Source organism: Thalassophryne amazonica, chromosome 2 (genome assembly GCF_902500255.1).
Source record: "Thalassophryne amazonica chromosome 2, fThaAma1.1, whole genome shotgun sequence".
Classification (NCBI taxonomy): domain Eukaryota; kingdom Metazoa; phylum Chordata; class Actinopteri; order Batrachoidiformes; family Batrachoididae; genus Thalassophryne; species Thalassophryne amazonica.
Genome location: NC_047104.1, coordinates 84,990,433 through 85,014,611, shown reverse-complemented (window position 1 = coordinate 85,014,611; position 24,179 = coordinate 84,990,433). Strand labels below are relative to the sequence as shown.

General features: G+C 41.2%; 1 protein-coding gene across 1 annotated transcript in view; it reads right to left on the bottom strand.

Moving 5' to 3' along the window:
- LOC117503844 (CUB and sushi domain-containing protein 1-like) overlaps positions 1–24,179 on the bottom strand; it is a 2,069,078-nt gene that overhangs the window by 185,755 nt on the left and 1,859,144 nt on the right. The window contains exon 59 of the mRNA XM_034163109.1: positions 13,222–13,398. Within this exon, the coding sequence (XP_034019000.1) occupies positions 13,222–13,398 (177 nt within the window). The remainder of the gene's footprint in view (positions 1–13,221; positions 13,399–24,179) is intronic.

Genomic DNA, 24,179 nt, shown 5'->3' with positions numbered 1-24,179 from the left:
TGAGAAGCACAATATCCCTGGTCTGCAGGTTTCGGTATGCGGTGCGCCACTTGCGATGTGGTTGAAGAGTGTGGAGGTATTCATTTTTCCATCATTTCCAAAACTCATTTGCCAGTGCCTGCACTTGTCTCCACTGACACTTGAACAGATCCTTTTCAGTGAAACCCCCAGCTGGAGCAGGCACCCCTGGTTTTTGTGTGAGGAGCATAGCCGGAGTCAGTAGCATTGGAGAAGCGGGATCAGAGGAAACAGGAACTAATGGTCTTGCATTGACAATGGCAGACACTTCTGCTAGCAGAGTACAAAGGATGTCGTGAGTCAGGTGAGTATGTCTGTTTTTCAGCAGCATGTTGTCCAATATCCTGCAGGTTACATCAATCATGCGTTCCCAAATGCCTCCCATGTGGGATGTGTGTGGGGGGTTGAACTCCCATGTACAGCCATTTGCATGTAGGTACCCTTGAATGTTTTGTTGACTTATGTCACCTTTCCTCATGCCCAGTTCTAAACTGGCTCCAACAAGGTTTGTACCTCCATCAGATCTCAGCTGATCTTGCTGGCCCTCTCACCGCAAAAAACCTTCTGAGGGCATTGATGCAACTAGCTATGTCCATTGATTCAATAACTTTCACATGCACCGCCCTGGTACTCATGCACGTAAAGAGTATAGCCCACCTCTTATTTTGTGCTGCACCACCTCTGGTGCGTCTGGTGACCACATTCCATGGGCCAAAAACATCTAAACCTACATATGTGAATGGTGGGGCCAAGCTGAGGCATTCTGGAGGTAGGTCAGCCATTTTTGGATCTCAAGCTTCCCTCTGAGCTTACGGCAGATGACGCAGTGATTGAGTACTGAGCCAATCAGCCTTTTGCCAGCAACAATCCATAGGCCAGCAGCCCTGACTGCTGCCTCTGTTAACTGTCACCCCTGGTGTTCTACCTTTACGTGATAATGGCTCACAAGTAAACTTGTGACATGACTATGTTTTGGAAGAATCAATCAATCAATCAACTTTTTTTTTATATAGCGCCAAATCACAACAAACAGTTGCCCCAAGGCGCTTTATATTGTAAGGCAAGGCCATACAACAATCATGAAAAACCCCAACGGTCAAAACGACCCCCTGTGAGCAAGCACTTGGCAACAGTGGGAAGGAAAAACTCCCTCTTAACAGGAAGAAACCTCCAGCAGAACCAGGCTCAGGGAGGGGCAGTCTTCTGCTGAGACTGGTTGGGGCTGAGGGAAAGAACCAGGAAAAAGACATGCTGTGGAGGGGGGCAGAGATCGATCACTAATGATTAAATGCGGAGTGATGCATACAGAGCAAAAAGAGAAAGAAACAGTGCATCATGGGAACCCCCCCACAGTCTACGTCTAAAGCAGCATAACAAAGGGATAGTCCAGGGTCACCCGATCCAGCCCTAACTATAAGCCTTAGCGAAAAGGAAAGTTTTAAGCCTAATCTTAAAAGTAGAGAGGGTATCTGTCTCCCTGATCTGAATTGGGAGCTGGTTCCACAGGAGAGGAGCCTGAAAGCTGAAGGCTCTGCCTCCCATTCTACTCTTACAAACCCTAGGAACTACAAGTAAGCCTGCAGTCTGAGAGCGAAGCGCTCTATTAGGGTGATATGGTACTACGAGGTCCCTGAGATAAGATGGGACCTGATTATTCAAAACCTTATAAGAAGAAGAATTTTAAATTCTATTCTAGAATTAACAGGAAGCCAATGAAGAGAGGCCAACACGGGTGAGATATGCTCTCTCCTGCTAGTCCCCGTCAGTACTCTAGCTGCAGCATTTTGAATTAACTGAAGGCTTTTTAGGGAACTTTTAGGACAACCTGATAATAAAGAATTACAATAGTCCAGCCTAGAGGAAATAAATGCATGAATTAGTTTTTCAGCATCACTCTGAGACAAGACCTTTCTGATTTTAGAGATATTGCGTAAATGCAAAAAAGCAGTCCTACATATTTGTTTAATATGCGCTTTGAATGACATATCCTGATCAAAAATGACTCCAAGATTTCTCACAGTATTACTAGAGGTCAGGGAAAATGCCATCCAGAGTAAAGATCTGGTTAGACACCATGCTTCTAAGATTTGTGGGGCCAAGTACAATAACTTCAGTTTTATCTGAGTTTAAAAGCAGGAAATTAGAGGTCATCCATGTCTTTATGTCTGTAAGACAATCCTGCAGTTTAGCTAATTGGTGTGTGTCCTCTGGCTTCATGGATAGATAAAGCTGGGTATCATCTGCGTAACAATGAAAATTTAAGCAATACCGTCTAATAATACTGCCTAAGGGAAGCATGTATAAAGTGAATAAAATTGGTCCTAGCACAGAACCTTGTGGAACTCCATAATTAACTTTAGTCTGTGAAGAAGATTCCCCATTTACATGAACAAACTGTAATCTATTAGACAAATATGATTCAAACCACCGCAGCGCAGTGCCTTTAATACCTATGACATGCTCTAATCTCTGTAATAAAATTTTATGGTCAACAGTATCAAAAAGCAGCACTGAGGTCCAACAGAACAAGCACAGAGATAAGTCCACTGTCCGAAGCCATAAGAAGATCATTTGTAACCTTCACTAATGCTGTTTCTGTACTATGATGAATTCTAAAACCTGACTGAACCTCTTCAAATAGACCATTCCTCTGCAGGTGATCAGTTAGCTGTTTTACAACTACCCTCTCAAGAATCTTTGAGAGAAAAGGAAGGTTGGAGATTGGCCTATAATTAGCTAAAATAGCTGGGTCAAGAGATGGCTTTTTAAGTAATGGTTTAATTACTGCCACCTTAAAAGCCTGTGGTACATAGCCAACTAACAAAGATAAGTTGATCATATTTAAGATTGAAGCATTAAATAATGGTAGGACTTCCTTGAGCAGCCTGCAGGAATGGGGTCTAACAACATGTTGATGGTTTGGATGAAGTAACTAATGAAAATAACTCAGACAGAACAATCGAAGAGAAACAGTCTAACCAAATACCGGCATCACTGAAAGCAGCCAAAGATAACGATACATCTTTGGGATGGTTATGAGTAATTTTTTCTCTAATAGTCAAAATTTTGTTAGCAAAGAAAGTCATGAAGTCATTACTAGTTAAAGTTAATGGAATACTCAGCTCAATAGAGCTCTGACTCTTTGTCAGCCTGGCTACAGTGCTGAAAAGAAACCTGGGTTGTTCTTATTTTCTTCAATTAGTGATGAGTAGAAAGATGTCCTAGCTTTACGGAGGGCTTTTTTATAGAGCAACAAACTCTTTTTCCAGGCTAAGTGAAGATCTTCTAAATTAGTGAGACGCCATTTCCAGAATGACTGGATTTCTCACCTCAGCTTCAATGGGTGCATATTTCAGTCGTCCACCAGTCCACAAAAGACTGTCACACATAAAAGGGTCAAGGTTCAGGATTGCACTTGATTTTGAGATGGCTCTGTTATTTTGTAGTGCAGAATACTCTTCTGAATATGCCTCCTTTTGCACACATTGAAGAATGGCTGACTTTGCTGCCGCTAGCTCTTCTGGAGTACGAGATTTGTTGCACTTATGCCATCCTTTACACTCTGGGATGTCTGATCTGAAAGAACGAGCTTGATGGTCGAAGAAAGACACAGCTCTCAGCAAAGACTGCCACATGGAGAAGCGCTGAAACCACTCTGAGGTAAGTTTGTCTTCAACTGTATGGGTAGCCAGGGTGGTCAACTCGGGTCTCACATCCACATCCTTTTCTGGATCCACCAGAGTAAAGGACTCCTGTGTTTCAGACTGAAGCGGCTTGTGAAGGAACTCTGGTCCTTTAAACCACACCGTGTCAGTGAGCCCTGATGCGGACACAGACCGGGTGGCCAGATCAGCTGGGTTTTGATCTATATGCACGTAATGCCACTGTTGGGGAGGAGTTGCCTGGCGTATGCGATGAATGCGGTTATGCACATACACAAAGTTTGGAGTCATTGTATATATATCCTATGACAACTTTGCTGTCACAGTAAAACTTCACAGCATTTGGCTTGTGGTCAAGCTCACTAAGAATCCGTTCAGCCATTTTGACATCTAGTACAGCTCCACACAGTTCAAGGTGAGAGATGGTGGGTTCTGGTTGAGGAGCTAACTTTGCTTTCCCGAGCACAAATCCAACTCTGCACTGTTCATCTGTCATGATGGCTCTCACTGCCAAGGCACACAATGCAAAGTGGTGGTGAATCTTTGACAGAGAGAAAGGCTGGTGGGTCTGGAGAGAGTGCACTGGTGTTCAAGCTGACCTGAGCTTGGTGTTTTAAATATGCCTCTATTTGACTTCTTGTAGTTTTTGAGGAGATGCTGCTCCTTGTGCTGCACATGTCCTCACACTCGTTCCTTGCTGCAGCCTCTAATACTTCTGCTTCTGCAACAGCAGCAGCAGCAGCAGCTGCTTTCTCCAGTTCAAGCGCTTCTAAGTCTGCTTGCAGAGTGGCCTTTTCCAAATCTAACTTGGCTCTCTGTTTTTTCAGTTCCAGCTCCTTTTGTGCAAATGTGACCCCGGTACGTGGAGCTTCAGCTGTGGCTCTGGCTCTTGCAGCCGCACTGACAGTTGAACACTTGGAGGAGGATGAGTGCTTTGAACTGGACACTGATGGCGTCTTTTCTTTTTTTGCCTTTGTTTCGTCTTCCATAGTTGCAGCGGATGAATCCATCTAATGGAATAACTTTTCACTGTACTGCTCTCTCTATGTGTTGTACTGCAGTACTGCAGTACAACACATAGAGAGAGCAGTACAGTGAAAGGTTATTGCCTTCTGATGGGCTGAACATATGAAAACTTGGCTGAGCACGATGCAGGAGGATATTGCACTTCTACTCTGTTTTTTTTTTCTACCAGCATACATTCAATCTTACTTCCGTAGTGTCACTTCCTGTGTCAAAATAAAGGCACAGTGATGAAGATAAAAAAATAAACAATGTAAAATATATTACAAACAACAGGTGGTCTAAATCTACCAAAACAACTACTCTAATCAATAAGCAACTTTAATATTGAGGGCAGAACAGACAGCTTGTGTGTTTTTTTTCATTGCGTGTGTCACTGCTGTCGGTAAGAGCTAGTGTTGCCAACTTAGCAACTTTGTTGCTAAATTTAGCGACTATTCAGACCCCTCTAGCTTTTTTTTTTTTTTTCAAAAAAGCAACTACTGAGAAATCTGGCGACTTTTCCTGTGTTACTGGAGACTCTGGAGACTGATGTGTGTGCGTGTCTGTTGTCATTTCAGCTGCTCCCACTTTGGGTCGGGGTCGCCACAGCCGACACAGTCAGCTCCGCATTGGTATTTGGCACAAGTTTTAGGATGCGCTTTCTGACGCAACTCCAGTTTTACCCTGAGAAACACACACACAACCGCTGGTGTTGTGAAGAGGTCTCCCATCCAAGTACTAACCAGATACTGCACTGCTTAGCTTTTGAGATCTGATGGGATCAGGCTGACACAGCGCAGACTGGCTCACTTTGGAGACTGATGTGAAAGCACATATTTCTCCTCATTGAGCAGCGGGTGCTTCTGTGGGAGTAGGCCCCTCCCCTGTCCGAAAGCACACACAGGAGACCACCTGCCCTCTCCACTCGCACAGAAAAGGAGGCAGACATCCAGCAGCAAGTTACTCCATTTCATTGGCTGAGAGCTCCTTAGTGAGCGCTTCTGATTGGCTCACATAGACGCAAGACAGTCTGGTTCCCCCATCCGTCTTTGCAACTGTGCATGTTTATTGTTTGCCATGTAAAATTCTATTCATAAATCATTTTTGGCCCAAGTGCTGTGGGTCTCAACTGCCTGTGTGTCATGTCAATTCTTGGCAGATTTTTTTTCTTTGTCAAAAATAAAGCACTGCACTAAATACTAGACTTAAGAAAAGCAATAAAAAAAAAAAAAAAACTAAAAAAAAAAAATCAAAAAACAAACAAGTAATTCCACTAGAGTGTCTCTTTTGTTGGTTCCAAGCCCGAGAATCAACAGAAGAAAGTTAATTTGTAGTTCTAAACATATTTAGGGTGCTTTTTGCTCACTTGTCGCTCCCACAATGTTATTCCCCTCTCCTAAAGCATCAATAATAATTACATGCACATGGCCAATTATGTAAATTAGGTGATGATGTCATTTAGCAACTTCTAGCGACTTTTAGGACAGCCAACGGCAATGATCCTTACTGAGGAGTTGGCAACAGTGATCAGAGCTGCTCGGACTGCTGGCTGCAGCTACTGGAAACGCCTGTAATTTTTAAGCATTTTATTATAAATACCTGTAATAACATGGCTTATTGTGTGGTTAATTGTCTGAAAAGTTCATCTAAGATGTGTTTATGCCAGTATATGCATTGAGTGAAACTGACTGATGGAATTTTGGATGTGAACATGTTCCTCTTACATCACCGTCTGGCATGCTGCTGTCACTGCTAAGGACAAAAGCAGACTGCAGCGTATCATCCATGCAGCAGAGAAGGTGATCGAGTGCTGTCTACCATCCCTATAGGATCTGTATGCCTCCAGAGCCCTGAGGCGAGCAACGAAGATTGTGGCCGATCCCTCCCACCCAGGTCACAAACAATGCCAGAGACCCCTACTTACCCTGCCCCACCACTACTGCAAAGTACAGATTGGTCTTCCCTGCACTGAAAAGTACTATGCATCTGTACTCCAATCACCTGTTTTTGCACTGTCCCATTCCATTATGTTATATTTATTTAACAGTGAATATAGTTTTGCCTATTTTACTCTTGTACTTCTTACAGAAGTGTTTTTATTTATTTATTTATTTATTTATTCCCCTTACCACTGTCACCTGTGTGCTTGCTATAGGGGTTGGTAGGGTTAGACCTTGCTTGTGTGAAGTACCTTGAGGCAGCTTTATTGTGATTTAGCACGATATAAAATTAAATAAAATGAAATTAATTGAATTGAAATGATTTTTCTTATTGTTTTTGCATCAATAATACCAGATTAAATTCCTTGTATGTGAAAACTTACTTGGCAATAAATTTGAATCTAATTCTATTTGCATTTCTAGCAGCTATGATTACAATACTGAGGAAATAAATGGGTCATAAATTTTACTGCCCACACCAAAGCAAAACCTTGGTTCAAGTATTTAAAAAAATACTAAAAAGGGGGGGTGGTGGCCAAGTGGTTAATGCGCTTGGGTTCAGTTCAGAAGGTTCCAGGTTCAAATCCCACCCCTGCCACATTTCTCCATGTAATGTGGAGTTGCGTCAGGAAGGGCATCCGACGTAAAACCTGTGCCAATTCAACATGCAGATCCACCTTGGATTTGCTGTGGCGACCCCAAATGTAAACAAGGGAGAAGCCGAAGGGACTTACTTTTACTAAAAAAATACTTGAACCGAGGTTAGCAGTTAGCCGAGCTTGTCTGTAAGAGGCTAAGGGCCATAGCATTGTTGGGGCTATTGGTAGCTTGAGGACATTAGGTCCAGTTAATCCTCAATTACAGAGGAAATCAGTGGGTCATAATTTTAAATGCTGACACCAAAGCAAAACCATTATGAGAACAACTGCTCAGCCCACAAAAAACATGATTTAATAAACAGCCTGTTATCTGAACTTGTCTATGTACAGATTTCATTTGTCTTCTTGCCCAGGTACAGCGACACTCTCACATGCTCCACCTTTTTACCCCACACACACACACACACACACACACACACACACGGTAAGTTGGGTGCTTTATATATAGGACAAAGTGTTGTAAGTTACAGTAGGCACGCTGTAGAATAACAGCACAGTAAAACTGTAGAAAAACAATACCCATCTGGCAACTCTGGCTGCCAGTAAGGTACTGTAAAGTAAAAAAGAAATTTGTTACAGTGTACTAACCTGTGAGACAAGTGTGCAGTTCTGTATGTTTACCGTCTCTCTAGCTTGTCTCATATCTGGTTGATCTTTATCCAGCTCTTTCAATACTGTCACATACTACACAAACTTTGAAAACAGTTTTGCTGAGGAAACTCAAAACTTTCATCTTGCTGTTGTTGATGTTTTATTCTCTTAAGTTTGAAGTTTCTTTAAATTGCATCAAACAAACATTAGCAACAGCTGGTTTCCATTGCCCCAGGCCATCTTTTCAGATTAGAATGGATGACAGTGACTGGTTACATTTATGCTGTCATGTTTATGCATGAAGCTGTAGTTGGTTAAAATTTTGCCTACTTTGAGGTACATTTGCATTCTGCTCAAAGCTGATTGAAGACACAGAGAGACCATGAAAGAAGGAGACAGTTGTTTTCACAAAGACAGGTATTTTTTCTATCATACATGTTGTTGATCACCGTTGAAATACATAATTCCTAACAAAATCAAAGTAAATATTTAACAGTATATGAGTTATATATATTTGTAGGAACATCAGCAACAATATTTGGCCATATGTAGAGTTTCTCTGGGCATAATCCAGCATGCAGGTGACTCAGCGTTGGTTACACTGCTCAAACCACTTCCTTTACTGTGATTTCTATTATAAATTCATATAATGGGGTTGTGTGGAGGTATGACCATGTAATTTAGTCTTAGAATGTAACTACAGAACAGCAAGGAAAGAATGGAACATTTCTCTGATTTAATAGATATCTGTCCAGAAAAGCTTTAAAGGGCCTTGTCACACTGAATCCGTCAGGCCAATGCGTCAACGGATCGGGATCCGTCGAATCCGTCGGATGACATCAGACGCGTCACTTTGGAAGCGGCAAAAAAAAAAAAAAAAGTGGGGGGCAGAGATTGCCACGTCACACTCTGGCTGTTTCCACAATCTGAAAAAGTTCAGCGATCGCCATCTTGAATTTGGGTCGCCTGAACCACAAAAAAAGCTTTAAAAAACAGCAGTAGAACGATTCTCCCATCACCCTACTGGGAGAAGCTTTTTTTTTCAGCTACTTTTGGAGTGACGCCGACCAAGGAGGAGGATGGACGAGGAGGACCGACGATCGAACCGCGACAGCGGACCAAACCGCACGGAGAAGCCAGCCTTCAGGCATCATCACTGGGCAGACCGAGGCAGGCAGCCGGGGTGATGGAGCAAACCCACTCAGTCCGAAATCTTCCACTTTTTGGATATATGCGAAGTCCCAGTTTGCTCAACAGAGTTTAGTTCTGCAGCTTTATCGAGGTGAGAATAATGTAAAAATAAAACGTGGCGTTTACTGAACTGCTTTGAAGGTTTAATGATCGGCTAACGTTAGCGTAGCCTTTTAGCACAGTTGATCTGAGGGAACACTTTAATTTGTAAATGGTTCAGTCTTTTTATTTTAAAAAAATAAAGCTACAGCTTTTTTGAGACACCACAAAAGCTCAACTTTAAATAACTTATTTCTTCGGGCGTTTTTTCCATCGTTTTTTTTTTTCCCCCTTTTTTTTATATATGAACTGTTTAGTGTTTCTTTATATTTAAAGAAATATTTTTATTTGTCCCAATCAGGAACATTTGCTGTGCAGACAACCAAACTTCCATTGATGAGCTGAACAGCACGAAGTCCAGTCAAAAGAAAATACGAGGGCTGTCCGTAAAGTATAGGTCCTTTTTATTTTTTTCAAAAACTATATGGATTTCATTCATATGTTTTTACGTCAGACATGCTTGCATCCTCGTGCGCATGCGTGAGTTTTTCCATGCCTGTCGGTGACGTCATTCGCCTGTGAGCACTCCTTGTGGGAGGAGTCGTCCAGCCCCTCGTCGGAATTCCTTTGACTGAGAAGTTGCTGAGAGCTATACTTTACGGACAGACCTCGTATATCTGCTTTTCAGCAACACCACCAGAGTTCAAACCTGCAGAAGAGACCTTCATCTGGTCCCGAGAATCCAGCAGAACATCACCTGCTTCTAAATAAAGGCTCTTTGAACAGCAACTATTTTATTATTTTTTAAAAAGTTGTTTCATTTTATATTTTAACAATAAATGAACGGATCATTAAAAATGTCCACAAAATCAAAGTCAAAAGGCATTTGCACAGGTAGAAGCTCTCCACTTATTGAGCTCAAATTCATATTTTAGAAATGACTCTGTCCTGATAGCAACATTAAAGGCAATTACATATTTTGTCTGTATATGTATTTATTTCCTGTTGCATTTATAATAAAACATTAGTATTTATTTACAGTGTCTGTTTTTCTGTTTAAAATGAGATATAAATAATCTACCAGAATTTAAAAAAAATGTACAAATTTCCATGTTATTTTGTCTAAAAATAAATGTCTGAGGTTCCTTATGTTAAACAAGAAATGAAATAATCTGAAATAACAGGTGGTTTTAATTTACAGACGAAAGGTTTCTGAACCATTTATTGATTTATTTAGCTATTTTAATTACAAGTGTTCTAAACTGTTTTTTTAACAGTAATCAGAAATAATAAGGTAACACAAAAAAACATTTCGAAGGATTTTTCTTCAGAAAACTGCTCCATAAATGAGCAGTCCTGTGACACGTTTCTGTTTTGCACAGATCAGTGGTTTCCACCGATCCATTTTGTAGAGATGAGTGGTTTCTGCCATAGGTAGGACGCCCCTTCCAAGATGGCGGCCAATGCAGTTTCTGCCACCCCTCTTCCGTGTTTTGGCCCGACGCGTCGTTCCTATTGGACAACGCAAAGGTACGTCACAGCTCAGCAGGTCGGAAGTTGGATTGGCTTGAACTTTGACTGTCAGCCTGCTGACAAGCGGCAATGCGCTCTCCTGTTACATACGTCGGTTTAGCTCGGCTTTTGACGTGACGCATCTAAAATGCAACGCGTCTCATTGAAAATAATGCTTTTTAGACCGATTTTTGACGCATCTGACGGATTCAGTGTGAAAGGCCCATTACTCTATCACTGACAGCCATATCTTATTTTAATGCATTATCAAACGAGCATCCTGCTAACCATAAAGGAGGTGGCAGATACTTCTATGTGATACTACATAGGGAATTTTTTTTTTTTTTTTTGCCAGTTGATCTGGAGCATCAAAATTCATAGGATAGGAACTGGTTTGTCCTTATTTTATGTTCTTTTTAATTTTGTGATTACAAGATGATACCATTCATTATTTCTGAGTTACTGAGTAAACAACCCAGATGGGATGGACTCATTTATTTAAGGGTACATGTCTCAACTAAGAAAAACAAAACAAAAAATAATAAACATTATGATAAAACATTTTCTCCCAGGAAGTACCAGCATGTATTGACTCTGTATTGGTTGGCTGATGTTGAACTGGTGACATGTAATCTCCAATAAGAGTAATCCAGTCTAAACAGCTGCATAGCTTCATATAGTATATGACCCTAAAACATGACACTAGCAGTTCTATGATGGAAAAATAAAGTCATTCATTCATTCATACATTCATACTGACTTGTGGTATGATTCAGTATGATGAAGGGGGAAAAAAAAATTTTTCTTTTTCTTTTTTAAGCCTGAGTTTAGCTGTTGGCTGCCTGCTGAAGATGTTTCTATCATTCTTCTGACTGACTTTTTACTGTTTAACAGAGTTATTTCTAATCAATAGGTTAATTACATTTTGGGGCAGCACAGTGAAGCAGCGGAAAGCACTACTTAGTACCAATAAGGATGTGGATTAAACCCAACCTGGCACCTTTTTGTGCAGCCTTTGGCACCATAAGTCCTGCAGGTAGGCAATTTAGAGACTCTGAGTTGTACGCAGCTGTCTGCATGTGTTATTCCAGCGTTGGACTGGCAACCTGCCCACACACTATAATCTCTCTTGGTCTTTGTATGCTGGGCTAAATTCCAGAAGCTCAACGGGATAAGAAAGGATGAATTGCAGAAAATGAATAAATTTGTGTGCTTTATGTACGTGGATGGTTGCTATCTGTTCTGGTACGAATTTCTTGTTCCAAGAATCTAAAGGTATTCTTCACCATATTTTCATATGTTTCCTTGTTGGCACACATGATGAAAATTATTTTGAATGCTGACTGAAGAAGTCTTGCACTTTAGAGTTTGAAAAACATCTTGAAACCAAAATGGCCTGCCTCTCCTGACTGAAAAACATCTAAACTCTTAAGCCCCGTTTACACATAGATGATAAACTCTCCCGGAAGCGTCCCAGCAGAGATTTTACCCCCTCCGGGCCGTTTTAGGGATCAAACGCCATAGTTAACGCCAGCGCACAGGGGCGTGGTTTGGTTCCGGCTTCACCGGGAATCGTCGAAAAAATTATTCAACATGTCGAATAATTCCGGGAGCGCTCCCGGGGAAGTGGCCTGACGACGGAGACAACGCGAACAACGGCGTTTGATACTTTTTAATCGCCGTGTCATCCCGCCCCTTCCTGTAGTGCCATAGTTTACACCGCCGTAATTGGCGGCCGGCGTTGTATCCCTAACCAACGGCGTGTAAACGGCGATAGAGCCCACATCGGCGTCCTCAAAGGCGTTTTAACCAGCGACAGAGGCAGACAAAACGGCGGCGCTAGCGGACAGTACGCTGTTCTAAACGCCACCTCCCGGTTAACAGCGTTCCAAACGGCCGATAGGCGGCGGTCAGTATAAGAACGCTAGTGCACTGCATGCAGGTCTCTCACTCGCGGCCAGCTCCAGATATTTTTGCAGAGAAGCTCCAGTATACCTCCTAAAATAAAATTGGCAGCGGCAAGGACTTACCAAGAGGTCTGGTTCAGAAGCAGAGGGTAGCCCTGTGGTGCAGACGGAGCAACACGTTGAGGAGGGGAAAAGGAGAGAAAAGAAAAGGCTGAGAGATGAGCTGCCTCCCCCTGCACTGACAGCTGCTTCAGCCTATTATACTTTGGGGGCGGTGCCTATATGCAAAAGTTCCTGGAGTAACGCAGGATTTGCCTGGATAAATCCAGCGGTACACAGGGCATTATCGGCGGCAGCAGAACACCGCTGTTCTCACGTGCATCTTAACCTGCGATTGTAAAGGATAGAACTGAGTATTAACCCCGTTGCCTGACGTGTGCCGGATGCTACGGCGTCAAAACTCTGCTTTATTCCGCGGATTTAGCGGCGTTTTATCCGCGTATTTGCGGCTAGTACAGCGCTCAAAACGCCGGTGAAATGCTCTGCCCCTTTCCACCGCGAAAACAGCCAGAACTACTGCGAACTTCGGTCTACGTGCTTGCCCACTGACAAACCGTCTATGTGTAACCTGGGCTTTAGGTATTGTAACATCTAAGAATTTCTGGGTATGGTACTGTGTTTGGAAGTGTACTTTTACCAGTGCAGTATGGTGGCGCTCCACTCCATGTTCCATCCTCCTTACAGTGGCGAGAAGCATTGCCCACCAACACCCCTCCAGGCAGACAGGAGTACTGCAACACTGAACCATATGTCCAGCTCTGAGTTCCAGACACGACTGCATTTGGGGGTACACTGGGGTCACCACAGGAAATGGCTGGGCAAAAGTGAGAGATGAAAATACAGAGGGAATATTAGTGTGTGATTGTGAAGAACTGTGGATCTCAGATACTACAGTACTAAGTGATGCAGCTCAATAAATTTGTGTTTGTGAGGATTTGGGACAAAAGTTACAGATGTAGCACATACATAAACCACATCAAAGTTCATTAATATGGAATTTGTTGCAGACATGAACAAGTTCTTCAGCATCTCACCATGTCATTTAGGCCCTTCAGACTTTTTTTTCAGTAAATGCTTCTGAGGAGCATTAGCATGGCTAAAAACCTTCAGCATGGCGAAAAACCTGCAGCACCCCCCAACTGAGGCCCTCTTAAACCCCTGCCATTTAAGCATTTTCTTTATTTGCATCTCACATGTCTAGAAAAGTCCTCGCCATCTTATTTAGGTTGTTCACACTTTATTTTGAGTAAATGCTTCTGGGGAACATTAGCATGGCTAAAAGCCTTCAGCTTTGCCCCTAGACCCCCTGACTACAGCCCTCTTAACCCCCTGCCACTTCAAGCATTTTTTTATTTGCCTCTCACATGCCTGGAAAGTCCTCACCATCTCATTTTGGTCCTTCACACTTTATTTTTAGTAAATGCTTCTGGAGAGCATTAGCATGGCTAAAGCCCCTTTCACACCGGGCCTGCTTTGAGTTGCGTCATGCTGCATCATGACAATGCCGAGTTGATGCAGCCTAACACCACAATACCGTAAGGGACGCAAAGGGCGATGCGAAATGGATGCCAAAAATTAAACATGTTTAATTTTTTCTGTGTTCAGCACTGGATGCAGAAAGGAAGTAGTTTTCTCACAAGTTGAGGCAATATAACGATATTTAACTCATTGAGTGCCAGCCATTTTCAAAGTTCAGAACATCCCAGTGCCAGGATTTTTTCAGCATTTGAGTGTTTTTTCAAGAGCCATAGAAAATTGAGTTCTATGTCCATGTCAACAACAAACATACCAAAAGAAAGTTCAGACTTTCCTTTATCATAAAAAAAAACGTTTGTTTGTACCTCTTTCCATTCTTTAGTAATTGTCTGCAGAACATGGGTGGTATCACTAAAAATGCTGATTTCTGACAAAAAACTGAGAAAATTGGCTTTGTGACAAGCAACATTTCAAGGAGAAAATGTCTTTGATTATAATTGTTTTTGCTTCAGTTACATCTCAAACATTATGAAAAAGTGATCCTATTGTATAATGCACCAAAAAAAAAAAAAAAAACGTCAGGGGAGGGACTCCGTCTGTCTCTTCTCTCGGCGGTGCGTCTTTTCCCTCTGGCTCCCGCGTATCGGACCTTTTTTTTTTTTTCAAAAACCTGATGGATTTGAATCACGTGTGCTTGCATGAGCCTGTCGACTGCGTCATTTGCTTGTAAGCAGCCTTTGTGTGAGGTGTGTGTCGTGCGCTCGGTGTTTTTTCATTCCAAGGAAAAAGACGGAACGACTGGAGCAGCGTGACTGCATCACAGTTTGACAGACAGCCAGGTGGAAACCAGTCGGATTAGGAGCGGTGCAACTGTAAGACATCCGCACAACGGTGGAGAGCGAGCCGTGCTCCTGTTCACACTCACACTGCTACCACCCACAGAATGGGTTCCCTTGTGATTACAACTCTAATTTTTTTACACAAGCTTGATCAGCTGATTACCCCCCCCCCCCCCCATAAAAAAATGTAATTGGTGCGATAACGCGTCTTTGCCGCTAAGCGTTACTATCTGAAAAGACATGTTTAAGCGTCAATGGCACTCAATGAGTTAATGTGACTGGATGCCACACCCAGCTAGCTATAAATCACGCAGGATTGATATCAAACGTTTTATACCATGTACACAATGCAGTAAAACTATACCGCTCAAAGAGCATATATGACCAATTAAAAGAAAAAAAAATGCTCATTGCAGCCTGGCTGCAGCTCCTCGGTGCTCTCACCTGCTCAAGTTCTCTCACAATTGTGTTAAATAAAGTCCATTAAGTTCTGCTCACAGACTGATTGCCAGCAGCAGTGAGTGGATGTGGAGATGTCCTCCATGAGGAGGACATCTCCACGTGTGCACGCCGGCTGCAGCTCCGCGGTCACAGAAGAAATGATAAACTATAACAGAAATCAGAGCACACACCTGCAGCACTGCACAAGAGAAATATAAACTGGAACACACATCAGAGCGCACACCTGCAGCCGCGGCACAGGAAAAAAAAAAGATAAACCAGAGAGAAATCAGATAAGAGAAATCAGTAATAAAGAACATTAACTCCTGGAAATAATGTATTCTGACTTTTTCCCAATGTATAAACTCCATCTGCATGACCAGTCTGTTCTACCCCTGCTGTGCACAACTGAAACACACATTCCTGTTATTTGATACGCAGCATATGAAACTTGAAGCAGGCCCAGTGTGAAAGGGGCTTAAAAACGTTCACCAGCTACAGCTTAATTACAGCCCTCTTAACCCTGCTGCCACTTTAAGCATTTTTTAAAAGGTAGATGTAAATTAATATTCAAACTTTTCAGCTAGTGGACTGTAGAGCTAGACAATAAGGCCAAATTATCGGCTCTCAATACTGAAGCCAAATATTATGTCTCTATCAATATAATATTACATGATATGACTATGATTCACACAAAGTGCAGCAACAGTGAAAATTAAACATTCTTAAACAAAACAGTAATAATATCACACTCATTTTGCACTCATCATAAGGTTAGGATACAGTGCCCTCCAAAAGTACTGGAACACTTGGTATTTCACACATTTGAATCTGTTTATGATATTTCAACTACAAGAATTACAAAAAACATAAAGAATAAAATTTTCAAAAAATTATTTCCTCAAACTGAAAGCAAAGTCTCTAAAACGTGATTATACAATAATTAAAAAATCTAAAAACCCAAAATGATGAGTTACATAAGTAATGCTATGCTTTGGTATAATATCTGTACATAATTATCAGTTTGTTGCCATTTTCTTCAGACAAGTCGGGATGGACACGTGAACATTTCCAAGTCGCTGAATATGTCTTGGACTTCATTACATCAATTATGAAGAAATACAAAATTTTCTTTCAACCAAAACATCAAATCTTGGCTTGCTTTCTCTCAGATGTACTTTCTGGCAAATTGTAGCTGAACTTCAGGTCTTCTTTTTAAGAAAATCTTCATCTATACCACTTCATCAGGAAGCTGTATTTATATTTTTATTAATTATATCACGTTATAGAGGTTTGCTTTGGTTTGAGTGTAAGGAAGATAATTTTTTACTTTTTTCTGTATTTGAAATGACATAAACAAGTTATAATTTGTGAAATACCAAGGTTTCCAATACTTTTGGGGGTAACTGAGAAACACTCAGGGGCTGGTGTATTTTTAAGTGAAATTGCCTTGTCTTGTCTCAGAGAGCAAAATTAAGAGGTTCTTTAAAAAACAGTCCTTCAGAGAGTAAAATTAAGAGGTTATTTAAAAAAAAAAGAAGTCCAATCCGGTCGTTAATGGACTAAACACATTCTTCTAAATCATGTTTCTTCAAATACCTAAACTAACTTATTACTATCAATAAAAGTCTCAACTTCTAGATGTCTTGTGCTGTGAACATACCACTGTGAAACCATCATTAAATAAGGTGTCACTGATGTAATTCACTGGCTTTCGGTCACCACTCTCAACAATACAACAGCACCGAGCATCTTACATCTCATATAAGCCAACAGAGCATGAATCAGCTTGCTGTGTGCTAGTTTTATTCATTTAAATCACTGGAGAAACACATATATATAAGGCAACCCGAATTAAAGGAGAAAATGCCACTCTTAGCAACCTGGACCCTCATTCTGGCATAAAATACAGCTATTTCCTCACCGATATAACTTTAGTGTCATTGGGCCTCATGTATCAACGTGCATACGGCGATATTTGAGTGTATATGGGGTGTACGCCAAACGGCTGCACCACTTGGCATTTATCAATGTGGTCGTTGGCGTACGCTGCGCTGAAAATATACACCAGGTCGAGAGATGGTGTAAATTATACGCCAAAATGAACCAGCGCTGGAATCCACATAAAATGAAAATGATCACATGATAAACAGTGCCATTATACAAATCAATGCATATGTTACATAAATAACACTTTCCTGATTATACTACATAATAATCAATACAAATCCCGCTTTTGCGGGATTGCTGTCTATCGAGCACGATCCGTGGCAACAGCGCTGACCGCAAAGAAAGCGCTGCTCGCCTTTTTCTCCAGAGCCTGGAGCCAGAGCAGCGCTGAGCTTAACTTATGTGGTGTGATCATTTAGACAATGAAATTGATAATTACAACTGTAGTGTTGTCATTCCCTTCGCCCGTGCTGCAATCAGGTTTTGTCTTCTCCATTTGTTTGTCACAATAAATAAATAAAGAAATACATCTTAAGAATAAAGAAATCTGAAAATTAGGTGAGAAGAATTATTGACATGTGAAAGAGAATACAGTGGTCCCTCGCTATAACGCGGTTCACCTTTCGCGGCCTCGTCATTACGCAGAGTTTTTAGTCCAATTTTGCATGCCATGCCTTTTTTTTTTTTTACAGTGTTCTGTGTTCTGCGTGTCTGTTTATAAGAATCTTCTCACCCAGAAGAAAAAAGAGTGCCAACAACTACCCATAACTGTGTTTGTCACTCGGAAACAGACACCTGAAGCCAGGTGTGAGTGGAAAAAGGCGCGGCGTCAGGATGCAGAGGCGCGATCTGTGAAATACTGGTCAGTCACTTATGTGTCCAACCTTGTAGGTTGATCGTTAAAATTAAATTTGTTAGTTCTAAAAGTCATCATAATTATTTATAGGAAAACGTTCTATTTTTATTTCTCAAACAAATGTTTGGGCCTGAAAACAGTTTGGTCGTATTTTTCTACTAAGGTTTGAACTTTGAGAGTGTTTACACACGAGAGAAAAGTGAGAAAATGTTAATGCCTGATTGAGAAAGTGTATAAAGTGGTTTTACAGGGGTTTTACAGCTTTAAAACGTCTATAATAATTGTAAAAAAATAACGCTGACTATGTCGCGGTTTTGCGTATTACGGACTATTTTTAGATTGTAACGCCCGCGATAAACGAGGGACCACTGTAACACTTTTTTGATTATACTACAAAACAATTAATACGACTGCCGCTTTTGACACTCTATTGGCACGCATCGTGACTGGTGGAGTTCTTTTTCTTTGCCGTCTTCCTGGCTTCCATGTCGTAAAATGAGGGTGTGTCTGAAGCGGAGTCTGAATATTTATGGGCGTGTTTATTATAATTACGATTGTTTTCACCCGCCGCATTTATCAAGGTTGCGTCAGGCGTACGCTGGAAATGGGCAGGTGTGCACTGCTTGATACATGTCACGGCAACTTTGGTGTACTTCAAATTTACACCGTAAATTTACGCCACAAGTGCGCAACTTTGATACGTGAGGCCCATTAGGAGTCCATGGTTCAGACGACATGTTCAGGTTCAAATCTGGCTCAAAGATTTTCTTCTTCTACTAAGGTGGATTAGGACTTTTTGTGGTACACAGCGCCAACTACTGTACAGATGGGACCTAGCAGTCAATATGTGTCACCGATTTTAAAATGTAGCTGGCTCTTTTCAACCGGATGTGCAATGCTGTGACATGTCAGTCATCTGGGGTGGCACCTGGAATGTCCAATCAGATTTCCTGGCCTCCCCTCTAGCTCCGCCCATTCAATGAATTGTTCAACATTTGACATTTCCTGTTTCACTGTGGACTCAAACTTCCTGTTTGAAACACAGTGTACCATGAGCAAGCTTCACGCCGCTGTGCATCACTTCGAATGTGTTAAATTTAATTTCTAACATGTTCGCCTTGGAAGGTACTGGGTACAACATCTGGACAGAGAAATGTAGACAAGTACAGTTGTAGGTGGAATGAGGTTGGAAAGGAAAGTAAAAATGGGATACTTGGAGAGAAGGAAGAAAGTATAGAGGACAACAAGGAAATGCAGCATAAAGAGAAGAGACGGTTACCAAAAGCCAAGGAAAAAAAAAACACATAGTGAGTGACTGTTGAAGTTGAACAGTAAGGAAGAAGAAGAAGAAAAGGACTAGAAAGGATGCACAGCTTATGGTGGTATGCATACGAAAATGCCCAGCAAGGACAGTATTGAGCAGGGGATAGGAGTACGTTGAGGAGTTTGAACAAAGAAAATGAGAACGATGGAAGACTGGATGGGGTAGAGAGTGTGAATCAGGAAGTGTGACAGATTAGTAAGAAGTCAGCTATGAAGAGGATAAAGAGTGGAAAGGCAATTCTGAAACACAGACCAGACTGGCTGCTGGTTCTTAATTTGAACAATGGAATGGAAAGTAAGAATATACCTGCACAGTGAAATCACCAGTGTAAAACTAACACTGACCGTACCAGTGGCTTCCAGTGGATTGCTGTTGTGACGCTCTTTCAAACTTTACACGGTTGTATACATTTCTCTTATTTCTGTTAGCACTCTTCTGGTTGTTTAGTGTATCTACTCTGAATCTTATTAACTATAGTCCTGTTGTGAATCGCTAGCGATTAGCATTCGCTCGCGGTTAGCTTCACTAGCTAGGTAGACACCCCCCCGGTTACCTTTATAGCTGTTTCTTTTTTACTGGTGATGGTGCAGTTTATCTGCCAGGGAGGGAAATTCAACAAGTTGAGACTGTGGCCTGCTTCCGTGCACGTGTCCATAAAAATCATAGAGGGATATGCTTTGCAAACTTAATACCCATTACTACATTGGATGATGTTGAAATTGAGAATGGGCCAATGGTTGTTCCAGCAATATCAAAGATTTCATGTCTGCTACCTACAACGGGTGTGGAATGTCTCAAACCTAAACCTACTTCTAGGCTTCTTGCATATGCTACTCTGGAACCACCCCTAAACCCAACCAGTTCAACTGTCAACCTCACTGAGGTCTTTAGTCTGGGTCTCATTAACATAAGATACTAGCCTCAAAATCATTGTTGTTTAATGATCTAATTATTGATCATCACTTAGATATGATTGGGTTATGTGAAATCTGGCTTAAACCTACAGCTGTCCTCCCCTTAAATGAGGCCTGCCCACCAGCATACACATTTAGTCACGTCCCTCGTGATGTGAAGCAAGGCAGGGGCGTTGCTCTTATTTATAAATCTTGGTTTAGCTTATTAGCTGTTGGAGGTCACAAATATAACTCGTTTGAGCATCTGATTCTCCGCTCTGCTCAGGATATTATGCATTGCCAAGGTCAGAAGAATAAAAATCAGCCCTATTACTTGTATACTTGTATACCTATCACTGTATATAGACCTCATGGCCCATTTTCTGAGTTCTTAGATGAATTTGGTGCATTCATCTCTAACTTGTCAACTCAGATAACATTCTGATCATTGGTGACTTTAACGTTCATATAAATAAGCCTTAAAATATAAATATAAATACGTTCATATAAATAAGGCTTAATAAATAAGCCTCTGCAAATCATTTATGGAAATTATGGATGTATTAGGATTTCGACAGTGCATTAGTGGAAATACCCTGGATTTGGTTCTCGCGCGTGATATTGCTGTCACGAATATTGACGTCTTGCCTCTTACATCAGTGGACCCTGATCACTCACTTATTAAGTTTGCAGTTTCGCTGCCGTGTTTAGTGGAACAACAACCTTATATATCACTACGGCGATGCATCAACTCCTCACTAAGACTGAACTTGAAGCTAGACTGCCTGATGTCTTAGCTTCACATTTGGAAAATACCCAATCAGTAGACAGTCTTGTGGATAGTTTAAACTCAGTGCTCAAAACTGCACTCAACATGATTGCTCCACCTGTGTTAAAACCGTGCTCCCCCAAAACATAGTCAACGTGGTTCAATGATTACCTGCGTAACCCAAGCATAAGGCTAGAGGCGAGAACAGAAATGGCGTAGTTCAAAATTAGAAGTATTCTTCTACCTTGTGTGGGCGTGATGCTATCTTAGGACTATAAGCATGCATTACTGGCTACAAAGCAAACCTATTAATCAACAAAAACAAGCATAACTCAAAGTTCTTGTTCTACATGGCGGCAACACTTATTCATGGACAACCACCTGTAGTTCGCTTTCCTTTTACAGCACAAGATTTGCTGGATTACTTTGAGAAGAAAATAGAAGACATTAGGTTAAACATATCCCAGCACGCCTCAACTCAGCCACTACACTCTGCTATTGAGGTGGGCGCCATTACTGAGGTATTACCTAAATTTACAGAATTTGAGAGTATCTCTCTCAGCATGCTGACGAAACTCGTAATGTCAACAAAAAGCACAACCTGTTTATTTGATCCTACACCAACAAAACGATTTAAGGATCTGTGACCCACTCTTGGGCCGGCTGTGCTGGAAATTATTCATCTTTCTTTAAATTTTGGATCTGTTCCTAAATGTTTCAAATCTGCAGTGATTAAACCATTGCTTAAGAAACCTAATCTTGACCTTAGTGTGTTAAAAAACAATCGGCCGATATCAAATCTATCATTTTGCTTTAAATTCTGGAAAAAGTGGTTGTCACAGCAGCTCGCGGACTATCTTACTGAGAATAATCTCTTTGAGCCTCTACAGTCTGCTTTTAGAAAATATTATTCCACAGAGATGGCTCTCACTAAAGTGGTGATGATCTTCTGGTTGCAATGGAGTCAGACACCACTACGGTTCTGGTGCTGTTCGATCTCAGTGCTGCATTTGATACCATGAATCCATCATATTCTACTTGATAGGCTGGAAAAATCACTTTGGGATTACTGGGAGTGCCCTTGCATTGGCTGACGTCATGCTTGACCAGTTGTTCTCACTCTGTTTTGTACAGTAACACTACCTATACCTTAGTGACATGAAATTTGGGGTTCCACAGGGGTCCGCCTTAGGCCCCCTGCTTTTTCTCCCTTTATATAGCACCCCTTGGGCACACATTGCGGTGTTTTAGGATTACCTTTCATTGCTATGCTGATGATACTCAGTTATACATACTGATAACTGCTGGTAATCTCATTCACATAAAGTCACGCGGCCAGTCAGAGCGCGGAGTAATACATTCAAATGTGAAACGGTCAAATATTTCGCCACGGTTACCCTGATATTATACGGTCTGAAATCTCACACGATTAACCAATGAGATCTGTGGAAAAAATGTCATTGGATTAGAATAATGGATGTGGTGAGAGAGGACATGCAGGTGGTTGGTGTGACAGAAGGATATGCTGACAACCAGTTATACTCGTAGGAGCAAATTAAAGAAGAAGACTGTCCTTTATATATTAGATACTGGGAAAAAAAATTAGGAAAACTGAGAAACAGATTTTGTATTTATTATAATAATCCACTTTTAGTCAGTTACCCAAATGGACATTTTTTTTTTTTTTTTATTTCAAGAACTGTAAAACACCATTTATTAGATATTACTAATACTTAATACTGAACTAAGTAAAATAATAAGGGTGATTAGAAACTCATCGCAAATTCAAATTCACTGACTTCAACACAGAATCTTCCTCCATCTGCCCCTTGAGAAAAAACAACGCTTGAAACCTTCTTACAGTGTCAAACGTATGGACATTAGTGGGGTGGGGGGTGGGGGTGGGGGAATCTATCCAACTTTATAAGAATTGACGTTTTATACAACACAGGTTTCTGGAGAACACATATGAAACTGCTCTCGATTTTCAGTTTCTGCCAAATGATATATCTGGTGATGTCTCCCCTTACCCCTAAATTATATTGCTCCAGTCTGTCCTTGCCCCTCAGTTATAACCACAGTTCTGTGATAAGAATTTGTTTCTGAAGCGTAATTGTTGATGCAGACATCGATGCCTCACTGCAGTCTGCTCCTCCCCTCTTCTGTCTGATTCCTCAACTCGACCTCTCCCTGGTGGTGTCCTTCTTTTCTCTGGGTCTGTTTCTGATTCACCCTTCTCTCTATCCTTCTTGTTTTATCATCAGTCATGGCAGCTCTCTCACAACAAGGTCTGTTGCCCCTTTTACCCAATTTTACATGCATTTTAAAAAACAGAAATAAGTTCAAGCCTTTAAGCCTCTTTCACACTCTCGCCTTCCTTCTCTTATTTCCATTCTTGAGCCCTTTTGTACTTTCTCTGCACTTTCCTCATAGCTCATTTTCCTTTCAGGGGCTCTTCGAGCCATGTGCCTCCTTAAAATGGCTTTTCCAGACAATGATAATGAAAAATAAACAGGAGTTCACCTGCATTCAACTACCTGTGCTCTGCATGAAAAACATTTGTAGAATCCATAAAAGCGTGTCACACTGGGTGGAAAACATTTTTTAATATAACTATGAATATCATAGCAATCCTTCACTGTAAAAAAATCGGCTGTTTTTATGAGGGGACTCGCAGCAGTGCTTGCCAGAATAATTCTGCAAAAACTCCAGTAAAAAATGTAAATACCTTGCCAGAACAACCTGCAAAACTTAGAGTATTAAGTTGTTGTAACTTACATTTTTTTTACATTTCAAACCAGTAAATCTGACAGTCTTTTTTCTGCTGAATTAACATGATTGTGCTGCTTTTAAGCTAATTATTTCTGTAAAATTTATATGAGGTTTGGCTGAAATGTTCTGCCTCGTAGGAGATTAACTCAATAACAAGAAAGATAATCATTTCAACTGCATACCTATACCTATCAGGCGGTGTCATTCATTTTTCACATAGTCACCTTCCCTTTCCACACATTATGCCAACGTTGGACAAGATTTGCATCCTGATG